The sequence below is a fragment of the Branchiostoma belcheri genome, unplaced genomic scaffold (genome assembly GCF_001625305.1).
Source record: "Branchiostoma belcheri isolate BF01 breed outbred unplaced genomic scaffold, Haploidv18h27 scaffold515, whole genome shotgun sequence".
Lineage (NCBI taxonomy): Eukaryota > Metazoa > Chordata > Leptocardii > Amphioxiformes > Branchiostomatidae > Branchiostoma > Branchiostoma belcheri.
The window spans coordinates 2605-21088 of record NW_017804149.1 but is presented as its reverse complement, the minus strand read 5'-3'; the positions used below and the strand labels follow the sequence as shown (position 1 = coordinate 21088).

Sequence of the window (18484 nt, the reverse complement as noted above, 5' to 3'; positions counted from 1 at the left end):
GGTCCGCGCGGACCCCAGGTGTACAGATTAATCAGTCCGGGAAGGTGTACTGTTGAGGGTTAATTTGTCTTTTTTTCCATAGAAATCTAAAGAACAAAGAATTAACATTATTAAGAAATGTATCTGGAGGTGTTAGTGCACCCAGCATATATGACAGTTGCGATGCAACTAAACTTTTGATAACCATGATTTTTCCCAAAATACTAAGATAACGTGGTGCCCAAGAAGCTAAAATCTTTTTCATCTTACACAACTTTTTATTCCAGTTATCTTCGATTTCAGAAGCAGATTTTTCGGACGAAAAGATAACGCCTAGGCATGTCGTTCTTAAGGTCCATTTCAATCCACCTATCGTTTCAGAACTATATCTCCAAGGGCCTAGCCACATGGCCTCTGTTTTCTCTTTGNCTCACCAACGGCAGCCGCTCTGTCGGTGGCCAGCACAAGCGGTACAAAGACAACTTGAAGACAAATCTCAAGAAGTGCGGCTTGCAGCCTCACCGTCTAGAAGAAGCTGCTGCGGAGAGAAGTAGGTGGCGCCAGGAGTGCGCTACAGGGATCACTACATATACAGCAGAGTACAACCGCCTGCGCGAGGAGCGCAGACAACGACGACACCAGCCCCCGAGCAGCACGGGAGAGCACACATGCGACGTCTGCGGACGGACCTGCCTCTCCAGAATAGGACTTGTCAGCCACAGAAGGACACATAGAAGTGACGTCATCGTCGGCAACGACGGACAGCCTTAAGCAAGTAAGCAGTTTGCCTATATGTCCTACAAACACAATTATATCTTGTAACTAATATCATCTCTTTAACCCTAAACAGTACACCTGGGGTCCGCGCGGACCCCAGCACTATATATTCTGTAATATCTTTTTTGTTTCTAAGGATTTTTTTCTGAAATTTTAGGTAATTGTTACCCACAAAGTTGTCTCTCAATACAGTGCAGAAAACTCCGTTTCTACCATTTATTAAAAAATTATATCTGATTTTCTTTTGGGGTCCGCGCGGACCCCAGCCGGCTTTCGATCATAATGGATACACTGGCGTTCTTATATATTGCCTTATTTCCGTTTTTTTATGTTTTTATGCACTCATCGTATGTCTACCAAGTTTTCAGAGGATGGTGTAGTAATAGAATTAAATTTTAATGACTTTGGTGTAATTATGACGTCATATGACGTCAGAGCTAATAATATAGTCCGCCATATTGGATTTTGACCAATGACGTCATCAAATTAGCATATTCTATGCATATTAAATGGTTTAACTTATATTTAATTATGTAAGATGTTATTAATGTTGGAAAAGAAGTGTAATTTAATATAAAAATCAGAAAATTTTTATGTTTAAACCAAAATTACTTCTATTTTCAAAAGAATAGCCCGTTGCCATGGCAACACAAAAAAACATCAACTTACTAGTATTAAACTAATATGAACTTTTTTCCAGAGACATTTTAGGAAAGGTCTCCAAATTTGATACTTCTAGCGCAAGCCGTTTAGCCGCTATCTGAGTTCAAAGTTGGGCCTCAAAAGCCCCTTCAGTCTGAAATGGGTTTAAAAATCGGGTATTTCTTCTTGTCTTCTTTTCTTCACCAAAAAATAGAAAAAGTTCAAAATGTATGATTTTTGTATGTAATGTGGACACAGAGGTTCCCACATCAGTTTGCAAAACAATTAAGCTAGTAGCATGTTGATAATTTCTAAAAATTAGCAAAAAACTGTTCTGGGGTCCGCGCGGACCCCAGGTGTACAGATTAATCAGTCCGGGAAGGTGTACTGTTGAGGGTTAAGGGAGTCACGATAGTTTCATTTCACACTGTCTGGGTAGGAACTAGAGCTTGGGTTACACTGATGCTCTTGTAGAGTGTGTCCTCCGTAGGTAGCTGATGTTTGATGCTGTTGACAAAAAATTCAAGTCAATCCATGTGCACACTCAGTCACGTTGATTGTCTTAAAATGCGCTTGCTTTCCCGGATAAAATTCGAAAAAAGACGAGTGCAGTGCTTTTTTGTTGAAAGAGAAGTGAGATGAATTTGTATGTAGAGATGAAAAGAGCTGGGTGTATTTTGGACAAAGATAATTTCGGTGCTTTGGGGGATCAGGATATGAAAAGAGCGTTGTTTTTGTACGAAGAAAGTTGAGATAGAAACAAGAAAAGTATGCCGTCCGTCAGTAGCTGATCCGCAATGCAGTGTGACAAACAACCGACGATTAGTCTTATACACGTGGCAAAGTTGGGATGAAGTTGATTGTCTGAACGGTGCTTTCTCTGATGAATTCAAAGGGGTAAAACGTTCGGTGCTGTTTGAGTGAATGAAAGTGCGTGACTTTCTTGAACATGAAAACAAAACATGCGGCGTTTTTTTTTTTTCTTTTTTTTTTTTTTGTAAAGAGGTCTGCGGTGATTTAGGAGCAAATAGAAGATTATGACAACTTCAAACATTTCACCTTGATCACGGACATGAATGATTTTTTGGCGCTAATGCAAGTATTGAGGCTTAAATGCAGCACTGCAAACAAGAGAAAGTAGAATTTTTAGTTTCCCGTTTCAGACATTTTCAGTAGACACTAACATTAGCAACAAGACGTGAGGTTTCATCTTGTAGACATAAGTTTTAGCTCCACCAATAATGTCTGATGTTACCATCAATTTCGAAGAAAAAAAGAAGATTTTTTAATTTTTTTTTTTTTAAATTCTCCATTAGTGTGAGTTTGACAATACTCTTCCTTGAGTTCGTTTTGAATAATTATATTAGTTGTACCATCGCAAACCAGGGTATGTCCCTACTTTTTTTTCGAAATGTGTGGTGGGTTTTTTTAACGTGCGAGGGATGTTGTTCTCCCTAAACACGGGACCTCAATCTAACGTCCTACCCGAGAGACGTCCCTAACCAAAGCTAGGTAGCTAGTCATTTTCATCTCAGTAAAGTGAGGAAATTCGTGTAAATGGCACACGATCGGTGAAGAGGTAGGATTCGTACACGGACCCTCTTTGTTCAAGGCCGAATTTCTGCCGTTACGCCACACGACCCAATTTCTTCATGTTTAAATGTTTTCTCCATTATTTTTGTCCCCTCCATAAAGAGCATATATACTCAACAAGAAGACAGAATGAAAAGGATACGTCGTTGCTAAGGCGTATATCAAACCGCTGAATACGTGGCCACATAACGGTGACGGACACGTCTAATGAAGAATTAAATAAAATAAAAATGTCGATAGCAAGGAATTGCAAACAAAAACTAAGCAGATTAAACAATCCAATCCAATGTCTTCCCTTAAATTCCTCTTCCTCACTTCATACAGGTGAAAATGAGTATTGTCCTGTCACGTATTGGTCCCCTGTGTTGGTGGCGGCATTAATATAAGTTGATAAAACTTGAGTGTGCCGTCACCACGTCTGGTGATTACATGTTGGAAAAAAAATTCCTCTCCCTAATCGTGAATTCCATAGGAATTGCAAATGATCGCACACAAGAGCATGTAATGTGGCACTGACTTTCAAAAACAATATTTGTTTTGACAGCTGTCTACCCTAGTCGAAACTGAGAAACGCCAAAATCTTTAACATCTGATTAGAAAATCACACCTTGATTAAAAGTATTGCAACCCGTCACAACCGACTTACATGTAACTGATTGTCAACTGGCAGACTCATACCATTTGGTACTTTCTGCGTAGGAAATCATCCTAAGAATGCTTCAGGCACAGGTTGCTGTACATTGTCGTAGTGTCTGTCATCTTCCTTCCGCAGCTGATCCGCAATGTATAGTGACAAACAACCAACGACTATTCTTACGTACATGGTTGGGTTGATTGTCTGTACGGTGAAGACGTGCCTTTTTGGATGAAGAGGAAAGACGCAAGGTGCTTTTGGGATTAAGAGCTCTACTTTCCTGGACGGATAGATGTAAAGTGAGATCTTATGAGCTCAAAGGATTTTGCGTGGCTTTTTGGATTACTAAGTGTGCGATGCTTTGTTAGTTAAAAAGTTGCGCGATGCTTTTTGAATAAAGAAAGCTGCAGTACTTCATCTGGCAGAGGCAGGGAGTTTTGACAGAAACTTCCCTGTAATTCTAAAATTCTCCGCGTGGGATCAAATCCACAACAAATGGCAGACTCATACCTATTGGTGATTTCTGGGAAAGAAATCGTCCTAAAAAGGCCTGTGGCACATGTTCTTGTTGTTTTTGTTGTTGTTGTTGTAGTGTGTGCCAGCTTCCTTTCGCAGCTCATCCGCAATGTATAGTGACAAACAACCAACGACTATTCTTACGTATATGGTTGGGTTGATTGTCTGTACGGTAAACACGTGCCTTTTTGGACGAAGAGGAAAGATGCAAGATACTTTTGGTATTAAGAGCTCAACTTCCTTGGACGGATAGATGTAAATTGAGATCTTGGAAGATCAAGAGATTTTGCGTTGCTCTTTTTTATTCCGAAGAGTGAGATGCTTTCTTAGTTAAAGATTTGCGCAATGCTTTTCGAATGAAGAAAGTTGCATTATTCTATCTGACAAATACAAGGGATTTCGGCAGAAACTTTTCTGTAATTTCAATATAAACCGTAAGGGGAATCAAACTAACAAAACTTGATCCTAACACAAAAAGCTAGAATTAAACCTATGGCATATCCGGAAAAGATACAAAATGTTATGCTGCAGTACCAATGTCAGCCACTAGGAGGCCCCAATTTTAGCTCCAAAACAATTCTTTACCCCTAAATTATTAAGTCTTACGCTGCTATACGTTTTGATTATGTTAAGCCTGCCGAGAGGGAAAATCGTAGTTACAACAGGCGTAAACATTATTTTGAATATACTGTAGCCAGCACGTCGGCAGAACGTACTGCGCCTCCGCAGAACCCCGTATCTTCGCGTTTTTCGTTGGGTTTTTGGTCAACGTTGCATCAGAATTTTGCCTGTTGCAGAGGATATTCTTTCCGACATAACATTTGGAAACTACTGTCGAAATGCTAACCTTATATGAGCGAATACAACCTTACATGATACGTTCTGCCGAAGTGCTTTGTACAATACATTACGGGTTTCGCGCAGGTGCAGTACGTTCTGCCGACGTGCTACTGTAGCCTCGCTTGGAAAAGTGTCATGGTAAATCTGGTCCTGGTTCTTTTGAAATTTGTCCCCAAAGTATGACGCCCCGAAATAAAAGCATCACGGCACCTGTTACGTATGTTAGCAGTAACCTAATCCCCAAGCAGATGTTAGGGGTGTAAGATTCTTAACGTTTCCTGGCTTAACTCACAGCTATCTAGCCAACCGTAAGAAAATATCCACCCTAACATCTGCTTAGAGAATGAGACCTGGATTGGACACAGGAGACAATTTGCACAACATATTCAGGTTAAATGGCAATCCACTGAGAGACACGTACCTTTTCAGCCAGTAGAAACAGCTTCAGTAGGCACTTGCTGGGCTGGAACTCATTTAGAATGCCTCTGGTTGCTGTTTTTCTTTCAGGGTGTGTTCTCCTCGGTAACTGATTCGTAATGCCATGTGAGAAAAAAACCAAGATTAGTCATACGTACATGGTGGAGTTGATTGTCTGGACAATAAACTCCTAGACTTTGGAAAGGATATAGTGCCTTCCAGATGAGGAGAAGAAAAGCGCGGTGATTTTTGTACTTTTGTTTGGACGAAAAGAGTTTCAGTGCTTTTTAGACAAAGAGAAGTAAAGTTAGGGGATTTCTGGATAATGAAGAGTGGCGCTTTTATTTGAAAAAGAAGCCTGCTGTAGTTTTAGGCAAGGAAAATTTGGATGTTTTCTTGGATCATAAAGATTAGTGCAACGCATTTATGGATAAAGAGAGTTTCGTTGATTTTTGTATGGAGACTTGAAAAGTGCGGTGCTGGTTTTGATCCGGAGGGGAAATGTGCTGTGCTTTTCTGAACGAAACAAAGTGTGGTGTCAGAATAGTTATCATTTGACCTTATTGAGATTTTGTTAAAACTCTGGTGAGAGATTTGGCAGTGGCTGCACTGAAAACATATATACTTTTATATAAATAGAAATGATAGGGATTTTGGAAACACCACTTTTTGTGAACAATATGTTTTAATATGATAGGGGTTTTGGAAACAACACTTTTTGTGAACAATATATGTTTTTGTATGATATGGGTTTTGGAAGCACCACTTTTTGTGAACAATATGTTTTCACATGATATGGGTTTTGGAAGCACCACTTTTTGTAAACAATATATGTTTTTTATATGATAGGGGTTTTGGAAACACCACTTTTTGTGAACAATATGTTTTCATATGATAGGGGTTTTGGAAACACCACTTTTGTAAACAATATGTTTTCATATGATAGGGGTTTGAGAAACACCACTTTTTGTGAACAATATATTTTGGAATTATACTATATTGGACCTTTCTATGGATGACGACTTACCTCAGTGGGTAGTCAACGGTCAGTTCCAAGGGGAGGAAAATCCCCGCTATGTCATCGCCGTTGAGTTAAACGAGATGTGGTCCACATCACCATACTGGTTTCGCTGTGGAGCTAATGTCACGTTGGGGAATAAGGGGGAACAGTTCTCTTTGAGTGGACATTTCAGTACAACTTTACAGGGTGTTCTGGTGGATTGTACGGTATGTATTGTGACAGGGACTGTGTGTGTAAGAACGGTGCCCGGTGTCATGGGTTTAACGGTGCCTGTGAGTGCCACCCGGGCTGGAGAGGGAGGGCCGGTAATATTCCCTGGCCCGAATATAGTAGGCCCCATAGTCTTGTTCGAAACTAAGACCAAAAGGCGGTCTAACCAACAAGTCTGATTGGTTGACAAGTCGTTTCCCTGAGGCAAACGACTATAAGGCATACCCGCAACACAAGTGTGCTCCAAACGTTCTCATAATAATAGCTGTAGTCACATTTCGCTGTGACGTCATCGGTATTCTAAGGGAAGTTTCCACAGCGCTTGGAGGCTGAAATGAATAACCATAAAAAAACAGTTTACAAAACATGCCCATGCACCGGGAACTTTGTTGCAATGTCAATAGAGCAGGCGATTTGATTTTGTCATCCATGTCATTAGCTTGGCTTGCACTTAAGTAAATGTTCCCTTTTGTTTTCATGGAGGTTTTAAAAAAAACATATAAATGACGTCGTGTGACGTCATAATAACACAAAAGTTGTTGTTATTAATTTATTTTATCACTGTCATTCTCTGAGTGGTTTGGTAGCCCTAAGTTAAGTGGTTGTTGAGTTACAGGGGGCGGGACTCGAAAGCACCCCCCTCCCGTCTGAGTGTGCCCAAAAAAAGCCCGGTACGGTCTGAACACAGAACAGGGTTTATCTTATATGATATCTATATAACTAGCATGTATATATCGTTTTATCATGTTTAAGCATGCAACAGTGTGAGTCAGTCAGCCTGGATCCCATATGGACATCATGGCGATAAGAATTGTGATTAACAATGAAGGAAGAATACAACTTGTATGTGGGGATTCAGGTTTATCTGAGCTTTTTTTCTTATGTTAAAATATGTTAAAAAGCGTGAATTTTTCAATAAAACGTAACGCAAAAATCGTGCCTATTTTTTTCTCCTTACTTTGCAGCATACATATAGTTTGGTGCCCACCTGGGTACTTTTATGTACTTTGGAAATGAGAACGCTTTAATCAAAAACGCTTATGCGAACGGCACATCCCTTACAAGATTTTCTCGACTACGCAGATAGTTAAGCCGTAGCCTAAGTATCAGCTGTGTTAGCTTTCGTCCGCTACCCAAGGTCCGCTCCCCGCCAACAAGACTGAACCCGCGCGTATTCCTAACGGCTGGTTCATTGTCTAATAATGAGCCGAATTCAAGCTGCGCGCGCTGGGCGGGGCCTCATATGATTGGATGACCTCAAAAGGTTGCATATGTTGCATGCATATCATGGATTTCTTCATACGTTGCATGCCTGTCATGGATTTCAACATGATCCATATTTGGCCTGTTTTAACCCTATCTAGACCGGGGGGGGGGGGGCGTAAAAGTGTCCGCGCCAACTTTGATGTCACATAGCATCTGAACGGCTAGGGCTAGAACGACAAACCATGTTATTTATATTAGAAACCATGAGTAACTTGACATAAAACCAAATTCTGTTGTTTAAATGGAAATTATTATATTTGGCAAAAAATGCCTGTCAGAAACCCGTTGCCATGGCAACAAGAAAAATCATAATCTTATTCCACTGATACAGATTTGTTGCCAACAATATTTTAGGAAAAGTCACCAAGTTTGGCGGTTCTAGCTTCAGCCGTTCAGACGCTATGTGGCATCAAAGTTGCCGCGGGCACTTTTAGCCCCCCCCCCGGTCTAGATAGGGTTAAAGTGATGCATTTTAACATGCCCTTCTGGCACGCCACAAGAACGTAGCAATCTTTATCATGAGATATGCATCTATCCTCAAAAACATTTCATGGGAAGAAATGTGCATATATTTTTGTTGAACACCTCTAACACCAAAGCTGCTTAAACACTAGGTTTTTAATTCTCATTCTAAAACAAGGTGTGGAGACATTTTAGAAAGGTTTTCCTGGGCCTTTTAGTGCCGGAACTCAACAGTTCTTAAGGTCTTAAAATGATCTACCGATGAACGTTTCAATATTCTCAAAATCAAATATATTCGGGTTGGCCTGGCCCTTCTGTTGTGATGATTTCAAGATCTTTCTATGATCTCTCAATAGTCTAAAACGACCAAATAATCTTTGTTACTCATAGATTGTCCAACCATCCTGTTGGAATGTGTATTTGATGATCAATATTCCATGTTGTCCTGCCATTTAAAGAGAATTGTTAGCTCACTTGTTAGGCGAACCATATTTATGTGTTGCGCCTCAAATCAAAACTACAATACATAAAAGCGACATAAATAGAGGGTTGTAAGGGAGAGGTTTTGGTTCACAAAGGGGAGGAAATGTGTTTAGACTAAAAAATTATTTCAGCATTTTGTTTTCATTTTTCCATTGCAAAAGTTATTGAAAAGTTATAAGCGTGACAGAACCAAGAAATTTACGGCATGGCCGAAAAATCAGAGACTCGGGATAATTCCGAGTTACTTTTCCGAACGATAATATTTCTCCTTGTTTGCTGCTGCCCAAGTAATATTCTCTTATAGTCACATTTACTCCTAAATCTGGGTGCCTATATTGAAATAATATGCGCTTGTTTTTCTGATTCTTTCTGCATGAATATTAATATAAGGTTTGTGAGTGAGTTAATCTTTCTTAAACACCTTCGTAGAAAGGAAATCCAGCAGGAAAATAAAATAAGTAATACTTTCTTCATACGTTCAGCTGCCTCTTGCATAAATATTATTAAGAGCAGAGAGATTATAGTACTCTGTTTCTTAGTCACGTGCACTCTGATGATTTATGCAATATGTTACTCAAGTAGAAAAATAATCGGTGCTGCTATACAATTATTGTCTGTAGCTTAAAAACGGGTTGTACTATAAATTCAGCTTACGTAATCAACCTCATTCTATCCATGACTACCGTGGTGGTATAGCAAAAGGCAAAGGGTTCTTGTAGACACTTTGGGTTTGAAAACATATTGACAGCAGATAATGAATTAATGCACAGTCTGTTGTACATAAGAAGTTAGCCTCACCTAACCCAGAATATAAAGTAATGACAACATTGCGCTGACAAACTTTACCTGGTAATATGATAGAAAATGGCCAGGAGCTAATTGAATGTAAAATTCTAAGACATCTCCTGAGTCGACATGTATACTGTTTTCTTTCACCACCAAATAGACACCACAATTACAAGCCATATTTCTAGACACACTAAATATCCGAGCTAATTCATTTGAAATATTGACATTTTTGACGTCCAAAAATAGACACATGCAGTAAGACACTTTAATAAACCTCTGAAAGGGCAGAATGAATTAAATTAAAATTTGATCTTAAGGTTGGTTTTTGAGAATTTGAAAGTTTTCTTAAAATATTTCCGTGATTATGTGACTTAGTTACAACTATTCTGATCATTCTGCACGGTTTGATACTGTTTTTTTAAAAGAGAGTGGAGAAATATATTTGAATCTGTTCGAAAAATGTTACCAGTATTATGCTAATTGGTCAATGCATTTTATTTCTAGGGCAGAGACAGTCTGGCATGTTTATGAGTTTATGTAGTTAAGAGGGCGAATTCACTATTGAGGCTGATGTAAAGGCCACAGTGGGGAGTACGTCCGTCCTTATTGCGTTGCATTAGGCATCAAACCCTGCAGTATATCCCCCGCCACCAAATAAAACAATCGTGGTGCAGCAGCTCCTTTCCCCACGTTAGACCCGACCAATATCCATGCAGATCTTAATATGGAAATTGTGAAACATTCTATGCTCTCCAGATTTCTCTGACGGCTATGCGCCATTAATACCTACCGAGAGTCAGAAAAACGACAACTCTCCCATTGTAACATCTACTTGAAAAATCAACCACCGATCGCCTGCCTTTTGGCTCAAGCCAGTGACAAATCGGCTACAAGGCAGAACCTGAATTGTTTATCCACCCGCAGACACGTGCCTTTTCAGGTGTCAGAATCGCTTCAGTTTTCACTTTAAGGACAGGAAATCGAGCACAGGTCCCTTTTGTTACTGTCGGGTGCGTCAGCCTCCATCGGTAGCTGATCCAAAAAACAACCCTGAATGGGTCTTAGTGGTTACGTAAATGGTGGAGTTGATTGTCTAAAGCTGGCCTTTCAAACAACATAAATGACACTTTGAAAATGTGAATCATTCTAAATGTCTCAAGTTGCATATTCAATAAGAGTATTGAATAAAAACGCATTTTTTAAAAATAATAATAAAAATTGGCAAAAAGAGAAAAAATACCTTTGTACTTTATTGACATAGAAATAATAACTATTAGTAAGTAAAACAGATAAAGTTTTAAAAAAATAAACATCCCTTACCTTCTGACATTCGGAGTGGAAAATTTTAAGGCACTTGCCGGTGGAGCCATGTTTAGTAGATTTCAATAGCGAATAAACAACATGAATAAAGGTAAGCAGCATGGCTATTGGTTCTTTATCAGCACACCATTCGTATAAGTCACTAAGGGCCACAACATTATGTACAGCTTTTGTCGGAAAATGCACCCCCCCCCAAAAAAAAACAACAAAACAAAAAGAACGATTCTAAAAGCGTGTATGAAACGCCTGAAGTAATTTGTTCACACTACCTCCATACCGAATTTGAATGCATTTAAAGAAATGGCAGGAGAAGAAGAAGGAGGAGGAGAAGAAACATGAGGATAGACAACATGTCTTCATCGCACCACAATGCGGTGTTGGAGAAATTTCTTTCAGTAATATACGGTGATGGCGAAATGACGACGTTGGGGATATGGCAAGGGTTAGGCGTGGACACGTTCGCCCACCCTCTCATATGCTATGGCATGGAGTGAAATATTGTTTTCCCTCATGATTCTCCTTCTTCTGTCATTTCTTTAAATTGATTTAAAAACTCATTTTGGGGCTTTTTTTTCCTTTTTTTATACAAGCTTTTACAATCGTTTTATTTTATTTTTTGTCTGCTTTAATTAAAACTATATTGTGCGGCATGTGTGCAGGTGTGTTTCTTCTTCTTCAAAGGTTGTTGAGTTTATTGAATTATCTGCATCAGCTCCACCTCCAGTGACGAATCATAGAAATCTTTTTAAATCCCCCTCGAATTTCCAACGTTGAAGCTGACTGGTTAGGAATTTATAGATAGGGTTGACTCAAACACGTGACCATGTTACACGAAGAACTAGGATATGAAAGACCTTTAGGCATATTAAGCCATGAATAACATGCTTCCATTGAGTTCTACCGATACTTTTGTGGTACCGTCTGGTGGCGCCTGATGCAACGTTCAGTCTAGTAATACTGCTTAAGACAAATTCTTTTATGGTGCATAAAGAGATTTTGGGGGGTTTCTAGAATTCTTTTAATTTTATTGTATCTCTATTGAATTAATGTTACATACCCATTGTTACATGTTCCAAGTTAATGTTCCATGTGACTGTAAAAAAGGCATACTCTATCCCATACTTTAGCGACAGGGTAGTCAGAACAACACGTCAGATATAATAATAAATAATAAACCATTTGATTAATTAATTGATTAATTGATTAATTGATTAATTGATTAATTGATTAATTGATTAATTGATTAATTGATTAATTGATTAATTGATTAATTGATTAATTGATTAATTGATTAATTGATTGAAACGTCGTCATATCGCCATCACCGTATATTACTGAAAGAAATTTCTCCAACAGCGCATTGTGGTGAGATGAAGACATGTTATCTATCCTCATATTTCTTCTCCTCCTCCTCCTTCTCCTCCCTCTTTTTCTCCTGCCATTGCTTTAAATGGATTCAGTTTCTTCATGTTGGGGCTAAATGACCTAAAATTCAGTATGGAAGTATGGTGGACAAATTGCTACAAGTGTTTTTTTATTTTATACAGGCTTTTATTTTTTTGTGGGGGGGGCATTTTCCGACAAAAGCTGTTCACAATGCTGAGTGACTCATAAGTATGGTATGCGAATCAAGAACCCATAGTCATGCTGCTTACATTCATTCCCGTTATTTATTCGCTATTGGAATTTCCTATAAGCTAATTCATAGTCTATAGATAGTCATGATTCCTCGTGCATCTAAACATGGCTCAATCGGCCTTGAGATTTTCTAATCACAAAGCTAGGATTTCAGGGATGTTTATTTATTTTTAACTTTATCTGTTTTTACCTAATAACCTAATAGTTAGTTATTATTGCTATTTCAACAAAATAAAAATGTTCTTTTTTTTTTCCTTTTTTGCCCTTTTTATTACTATTTTTTAAAACAGGCGTTTTATTCAATTCTTTTTAAGAACTGTCCAGCCGCCCGCTCCAGTGACAGGTAAGTAATCTTGGCCGGTAGACTTTGATACTCTTTCTGGGATATCGAGCTGTGTCATTGAGGTTGGCTAACACTCTTTAAGTAATGAAAAAGAATCAGCCCAAAGGTCTATGTTAGCACCAAACTAGATTTATGCAACAACGTAAAAATTAATCAAATACACTCAATTTTAGCGTTACGTTTTATTGAAAAACTCACGCTTTTTAACATATGCAAAAAAGCTCAGATAAACCTGAATCCCCACATACAAGTTGTATTCTTATTTCATTGTTAACCACAGTTCTTATCGCCATAATGTTCATATGGGTTCCAGGCTGACTGACTCACACTGTTGCATGCAGAAACATGATAAAATGATACATATATGATATATAGCTCATATTAGTATAATAGGCGTTATATACCAATTATACGAATATGAGATAAACACACATTCTTGGTCATAATTACTATAATTACACAAAAGCTACTTGTTATCCTAACGCAAAATTGTTTACAGATCAAGAAAAAACAGTCTACATGTAACAGCTGGACAATTTCTCTTTTCCGGTTGTTCTCCATTAGTCTCAAGACTAACCCTATCTGATTAGTTCGTCAGCTCCGGCTGTGTATAAATGTCCTCTGAGCTGAATAGATAGCAGATGAAAGTATGAATAGATGAAAGTAAATGCAATTGTTACAGTCAAATTGTGTTTCGGTCTGATTACACAGGGAACCTATACTTACAAAGTGTCACGGACAGATCATTTGTTTGAAGAGTTTGATGAACCAAGAGTTTACAGATAAAATATGCGATCTAAGATATGAGGTGCAAGATACCGCCAAGAAGGCGACTCACTATCTAATAGTACACAACAAGCCTTTCTTGGTTAGATACGTAACTTAACTTAGATATATATGTTGTCTGCTTTATATTCTCCATAGGAGCTATAGGCTCCATTGCACACATTCACCTTCGTATGGTATTGATCATACTAAAGATGCAAATTTAGTATGTTTGTTCCACAAGTGGGGTTACTACCTTACTAAAGTTTACAAAGGACTACAGCCCTTAAGGGCATGTCCTGGCTGCACATGCATGTTACTTAAAGCTGAATCAAAGCATAACAATTAAGTCGCACTTTTTTTTGGTTGTGTTAAGGCACGTTTACACAAGTGTAATTTACTTGCCCAGATACATGGTCATGGGCACGGCCACGGCAATGCTGATGACGTACATGACAAGGCAGAGCCTGTCCAGGACCTTAGCCAGCAGGGTGTAGTCAGACACCTCCTGCTCGTTCTTCATGGCCTCGACCAGCTCCTCCATGTTACGGGAGGCGGAGGACACGGCAACCTCCAGGCGTGAGACTGCGGCCTCCAGGCGCGTGGGCGGCGCGGACGGCTGACGGGCAGTCTCGCGGACAACAGCCGGGCTTTGCACGTCGACCACGGCCGGGGCATCGGCAGGGGAGACGCGGTTGGTCCGCTCAGGCCAGGCCAGCTTCCTGCTGCTGGGTCCAGTCTCCCCATCGTCGCTTGCGACCTTCTTCTCTGTCAGATCTCCGAGCAGTAGGCACCTTAACAAACACCACCAATAAAAAATGATGTCGATGTTTCTTTCTGATACATACTTTCACTCCTATATCAATAGGCATGTCCAAACATTCAGATTACTTCATGTTCAAAATAGAAGCAATGAATAAAATGTTAAAATGTTACCAAGGTTGATACTTTAAAAATCAGACTGAATCTACAAAGAATCATCATATAATATATACGAAATATACAAAATCTACAAAGAAAAGAGCCTAAAATACATGCTAATTTGCAGCTTGGAAGGGTAACAGGTGCAGAAAAAAGTTTATAAAAGTATTAAGTTGCTAATCTGATTCCATCGTATAAAAATAGATAAGGAATCTTTTCTGGTACGTTAAATTCATATCAGCCCAAACATGTAAAAGAGCCTAATAAACCTCCTTATAACTTAAAAACGAAACAACAATAAAGGTGTATATGAGTTTCACTTGAAGGGCATTTGTCTATTTCTGTACAGTGCTATTCCGTCTAACCTGAGCTAGTGTTACGAATAGTACATACTTTGCCATGTAACGGAGAAAGAAGGTCTTCGCCGTTGGAGACAGGCTCCCCTGCCTGTCATGAATGGTGATGATGGCCATGGTGAAGAAGAGGAAAAGTCCCATCAGCGCCATGCACACGACGATCAGCGAGGCTGTAACAGCATCCGTGGTTAACAGTTACCGACATGTTCCGGGAATATTTATCACGGTTAACAGTTACCCTAAGCAACCTAATCACAAAATACTAATGAAATCCAATGAGGACTGTAAATCTGTTTTGCTAAGACTACACCAGCTCTCGAACCACTACTTATAGATGGACGGACACTACTTGTTCACATTAAATTACTCGGTGTGAAAATACAGATGATCACCGTAGCAAACAGAAAACTGTTCCGTTATCATCGTTGTAAATGCCTATTAATTCAGAATTAGTGTCTGTAAGAAGATAAAGTTTTAGGTTTCAAGAATTACCCATTGATTTTCGCTTACTTTTTTTTTTCATTACGGAGTCCAGCCTGGCCATGAGGACGGTATCTAAGGGTTTACTTAATGCCGCCAAAATACATTCTACGTACTTGGGTTGAAATGCAGAAGTGGCAGAAAACCAGATGAATGGAATCAAGAAGGCATTTTAATTTCCAACTAGTTTAAAATTCTAAACTAAGGAAAACATTCACACCTTGGTCACATCTATGTTTACTCACCGAAAAATGGCAGCGCCCCCTTGACAGGAAGCACATCCGTCACGAACACGAGAGACACGACCACGGAGAGTTGAATAGTCACTCCGAACGAGATCCGATCCCCCCTGTCCAGTGGCATGACGAATGTGATGACCATCAGCGCCACCAGGATGACACAGGGTCCAACAGTAGTGGCGATGTGGAACAGCGGGATCCTCTCCAGCTGAACAGTGAAGCACGCCTCCGTCTTGCCTTTTGCGAAGATCATGTCCTTCCGATACCATTCGCCCTCCAGTTGTTGGTTAGACAGGACACCACAGGGACTGCCATCTTGGCATTCTGTGTTCAACAAATCATTGCAACAAACTATCAGCAAAATAGTTGACTTTTTTATGACAAGGGTAGCAAAAAAGTATGCAGACAGAACTAAGATTTTATACTGACAAGAATCCGATTTTCCTTAATTTTTACATTGTATATGGGAAAGAATCCATAACAAAACCATTATATAATCACTGAAATGTCATCTTCATTATTATCATCATTGGTAAACAGTGACCAAAATATTCCTGGAATATAGTAAGATGTAGACGGTGACCGGGATGTTCAAGGAATGTCAACCGTGACAAACAGTTGCCAGGTCGCTTCGATAAAATATTATATTTAATTTACATCATTTTTTATTTATTGATTTATATTCATAAAACTTATTTTGATATCGACATCTTTTTTATAAAATACTTCCAATTTCATACCGATGGTTGCAGAAAATGCAGCAAAGCAGATGTTGCATTCCATGGTGTCTGCAGGGAAGTAGAAGGGGTCCGCATCACACACGGTGGTGGTCAGGGTTTCTACCCTCCAGATTACCTGGCCATTGCTACTGATCAAGACCGGTACGATTTTTGGTAGGCCTTGGTATAAAGGATTAGCACTGTGGAGTAATCAGTAAGTTTTTTACAAGTTAATTTACTGGTAAGATAACCATCATCTAGTGTCAAACTGATTAAACCATTCCTAGCATTGTATCCCAGTGTTAACAAAGATATTGTCGGTCATTTTGTTAGTTATATTTTAAGGTAATTGACAAATGTGTAATGTTTGGCACTGCAGGATCATTTTTATTTAACGGGTACTTTAAATGACATACAAGACTTAAAATCAGTGTAATGTTATTTTCATTAATCATCTTCCAAGTAAAATGGTATTTTCTGCAGTTCAGGACATTTAAAAAACAACAGATCAGGCATGGTTCATTCTCGATTCAATGATAATAGTTTTAGAAGACACTACATACTTCCCCTTCAGAGTAAGTGTAGGGGTCCAGATGCTGCTGCCAGGGACGCTGATAGTCTCGATGTTGTCGTAGTACTTTGGATCCCAGCTCAACCGGCTGTCCTGCCATGTCTGGAGTAACAAGAAACAAAGTATTACTGTGTAGGTTACAGCAAAGAATTATACAGCAAAATTATAGCAAAATTATGATGATGATAGCAAAACACATAAACATCGTAATAAAAACGAGACATGATTATATGAATGCGATATTATTCTAAGTGTAGAGATATTTAATAACTACGTGGACTTACGAAATGGATGACGACAGAGGCAACCAGCTGCTCCTTCTTTTCCTCCTGAAAGAAAAGTTACAGCATCGGTCAGTTATGTTTTGCTCCCTCCACGAACTGTCTATTTGTCATAGACCAACGAGGAATTGAAATGTGTTACAGATACTGAAACTGACCAAGTCGACGATCTGTTCTACAGATCCATTAAAGCTGATGACGGGTCGGATGTGGTTCTCAATCCGAGTAGGGGTCTCTGCCTCGGTAGGGTTGTCAGTCTCAGCACGGTTCCCAGTGTCGGCAGGGTTCCCAGTGCCGGTAGGGTTGTCAGTTCCGGTAGGGTTGTCAGTGCCGGTAGGGTTCCCAGTGCTGGTAGGTTTGTCAGTGCCGGTAGGGTTCCCAGTGCCGGTAGGGTTCCCAGTGTCGGTAGGGTTTCCAGTGTCGGTAGGGTTGTCAGTGCCGGTAGGGTTTCCAGTGCTGGTAGGGTTGTCCGTGTCGGTAGGGTTGTCAGTATCGGTAGGGTTGTCAGTGTCGCGGACAACCCTAGCGCCAATAGGGTTGTCCGTGTCGGTAGGGTTGTCAGTGTTGGTAGGGTTGTCAGTGTCGCGGACAACCCTAGCGACAATAGGGTTGTCCGTGTCGGTAGGGTTGTCCGTGTCGGTAGGGTTGTCCGTGTCGGTAGGGTTGTCAGTGCCGGTAGGGTTCTCAGGCTGGGTACGGCTAACAGGCTCAGGTGCCAGGTTGCGATTGTTCACATGGAGCAGGTCGGCTTTCAGACTATACTCGAAATTCACTGAGGAAGAGACAATACATACCTATCTTTAGGAAGACACATATATCAACAGATTTTTTAACTTTGAAATTGACCATGATGGTATATTTTCGCTTTACATTTTATATCAAAAGAAATCTAATAAAACTTTATATAAGTTTGAATGTTGTTCATGCGTTCGATGTGTTTTAAATTAAAAATACTTTTGTGAATTTTTGGTCATTTTTGGAAGAATCATATTATGTAGTTACAAGTGGGCCCATGTATTTGCATGTTGCAGGTACATAAAACCAGACATGCACCAGACATTATGGCAAATCTTTACAGATGACCCCCATAATCATTGGAAACACTGTCACTAAAGGTCAATGACCTTACCTACCACACTGCTACATGTATCCGTAGCTAACTTGGTTGAAATAATTTTTAAACCAAATTTAAAAAAAATGTGTAAAAAATGGCAAGGTATAT

At 39.5% G+C, this 18484-nt stretch overlaps 1 protein-coding gene across 1 annotated transcript; it reads right to left on the bottom strand.

Moving 5' to 3' along the window:
- Positions 1–14059: 14059 nt before the first annotated feature.
- LOC109480630 (neuronal acetylcholine receptor subunit beta-3-like) lies at positions 14060–18034 on the bottom strand (the record flags this gene model as incomplete). The annotated part of the gene is made up of 7 exons (XM_019782864.1): positions 14060–14489; positions 15010–15142; positions 15698–16015; positions 16432–16610; positions 16974–17083; positions 17266–17310; positions 17421–18034. Coding segments are annotated over 7 exons (1796 nt in total), but the record flags the coding sequence as incomplete, so codon positions are not given.
- Between the last annotated feature and the right edge of the window lie 450 nt (positions 18035–18484).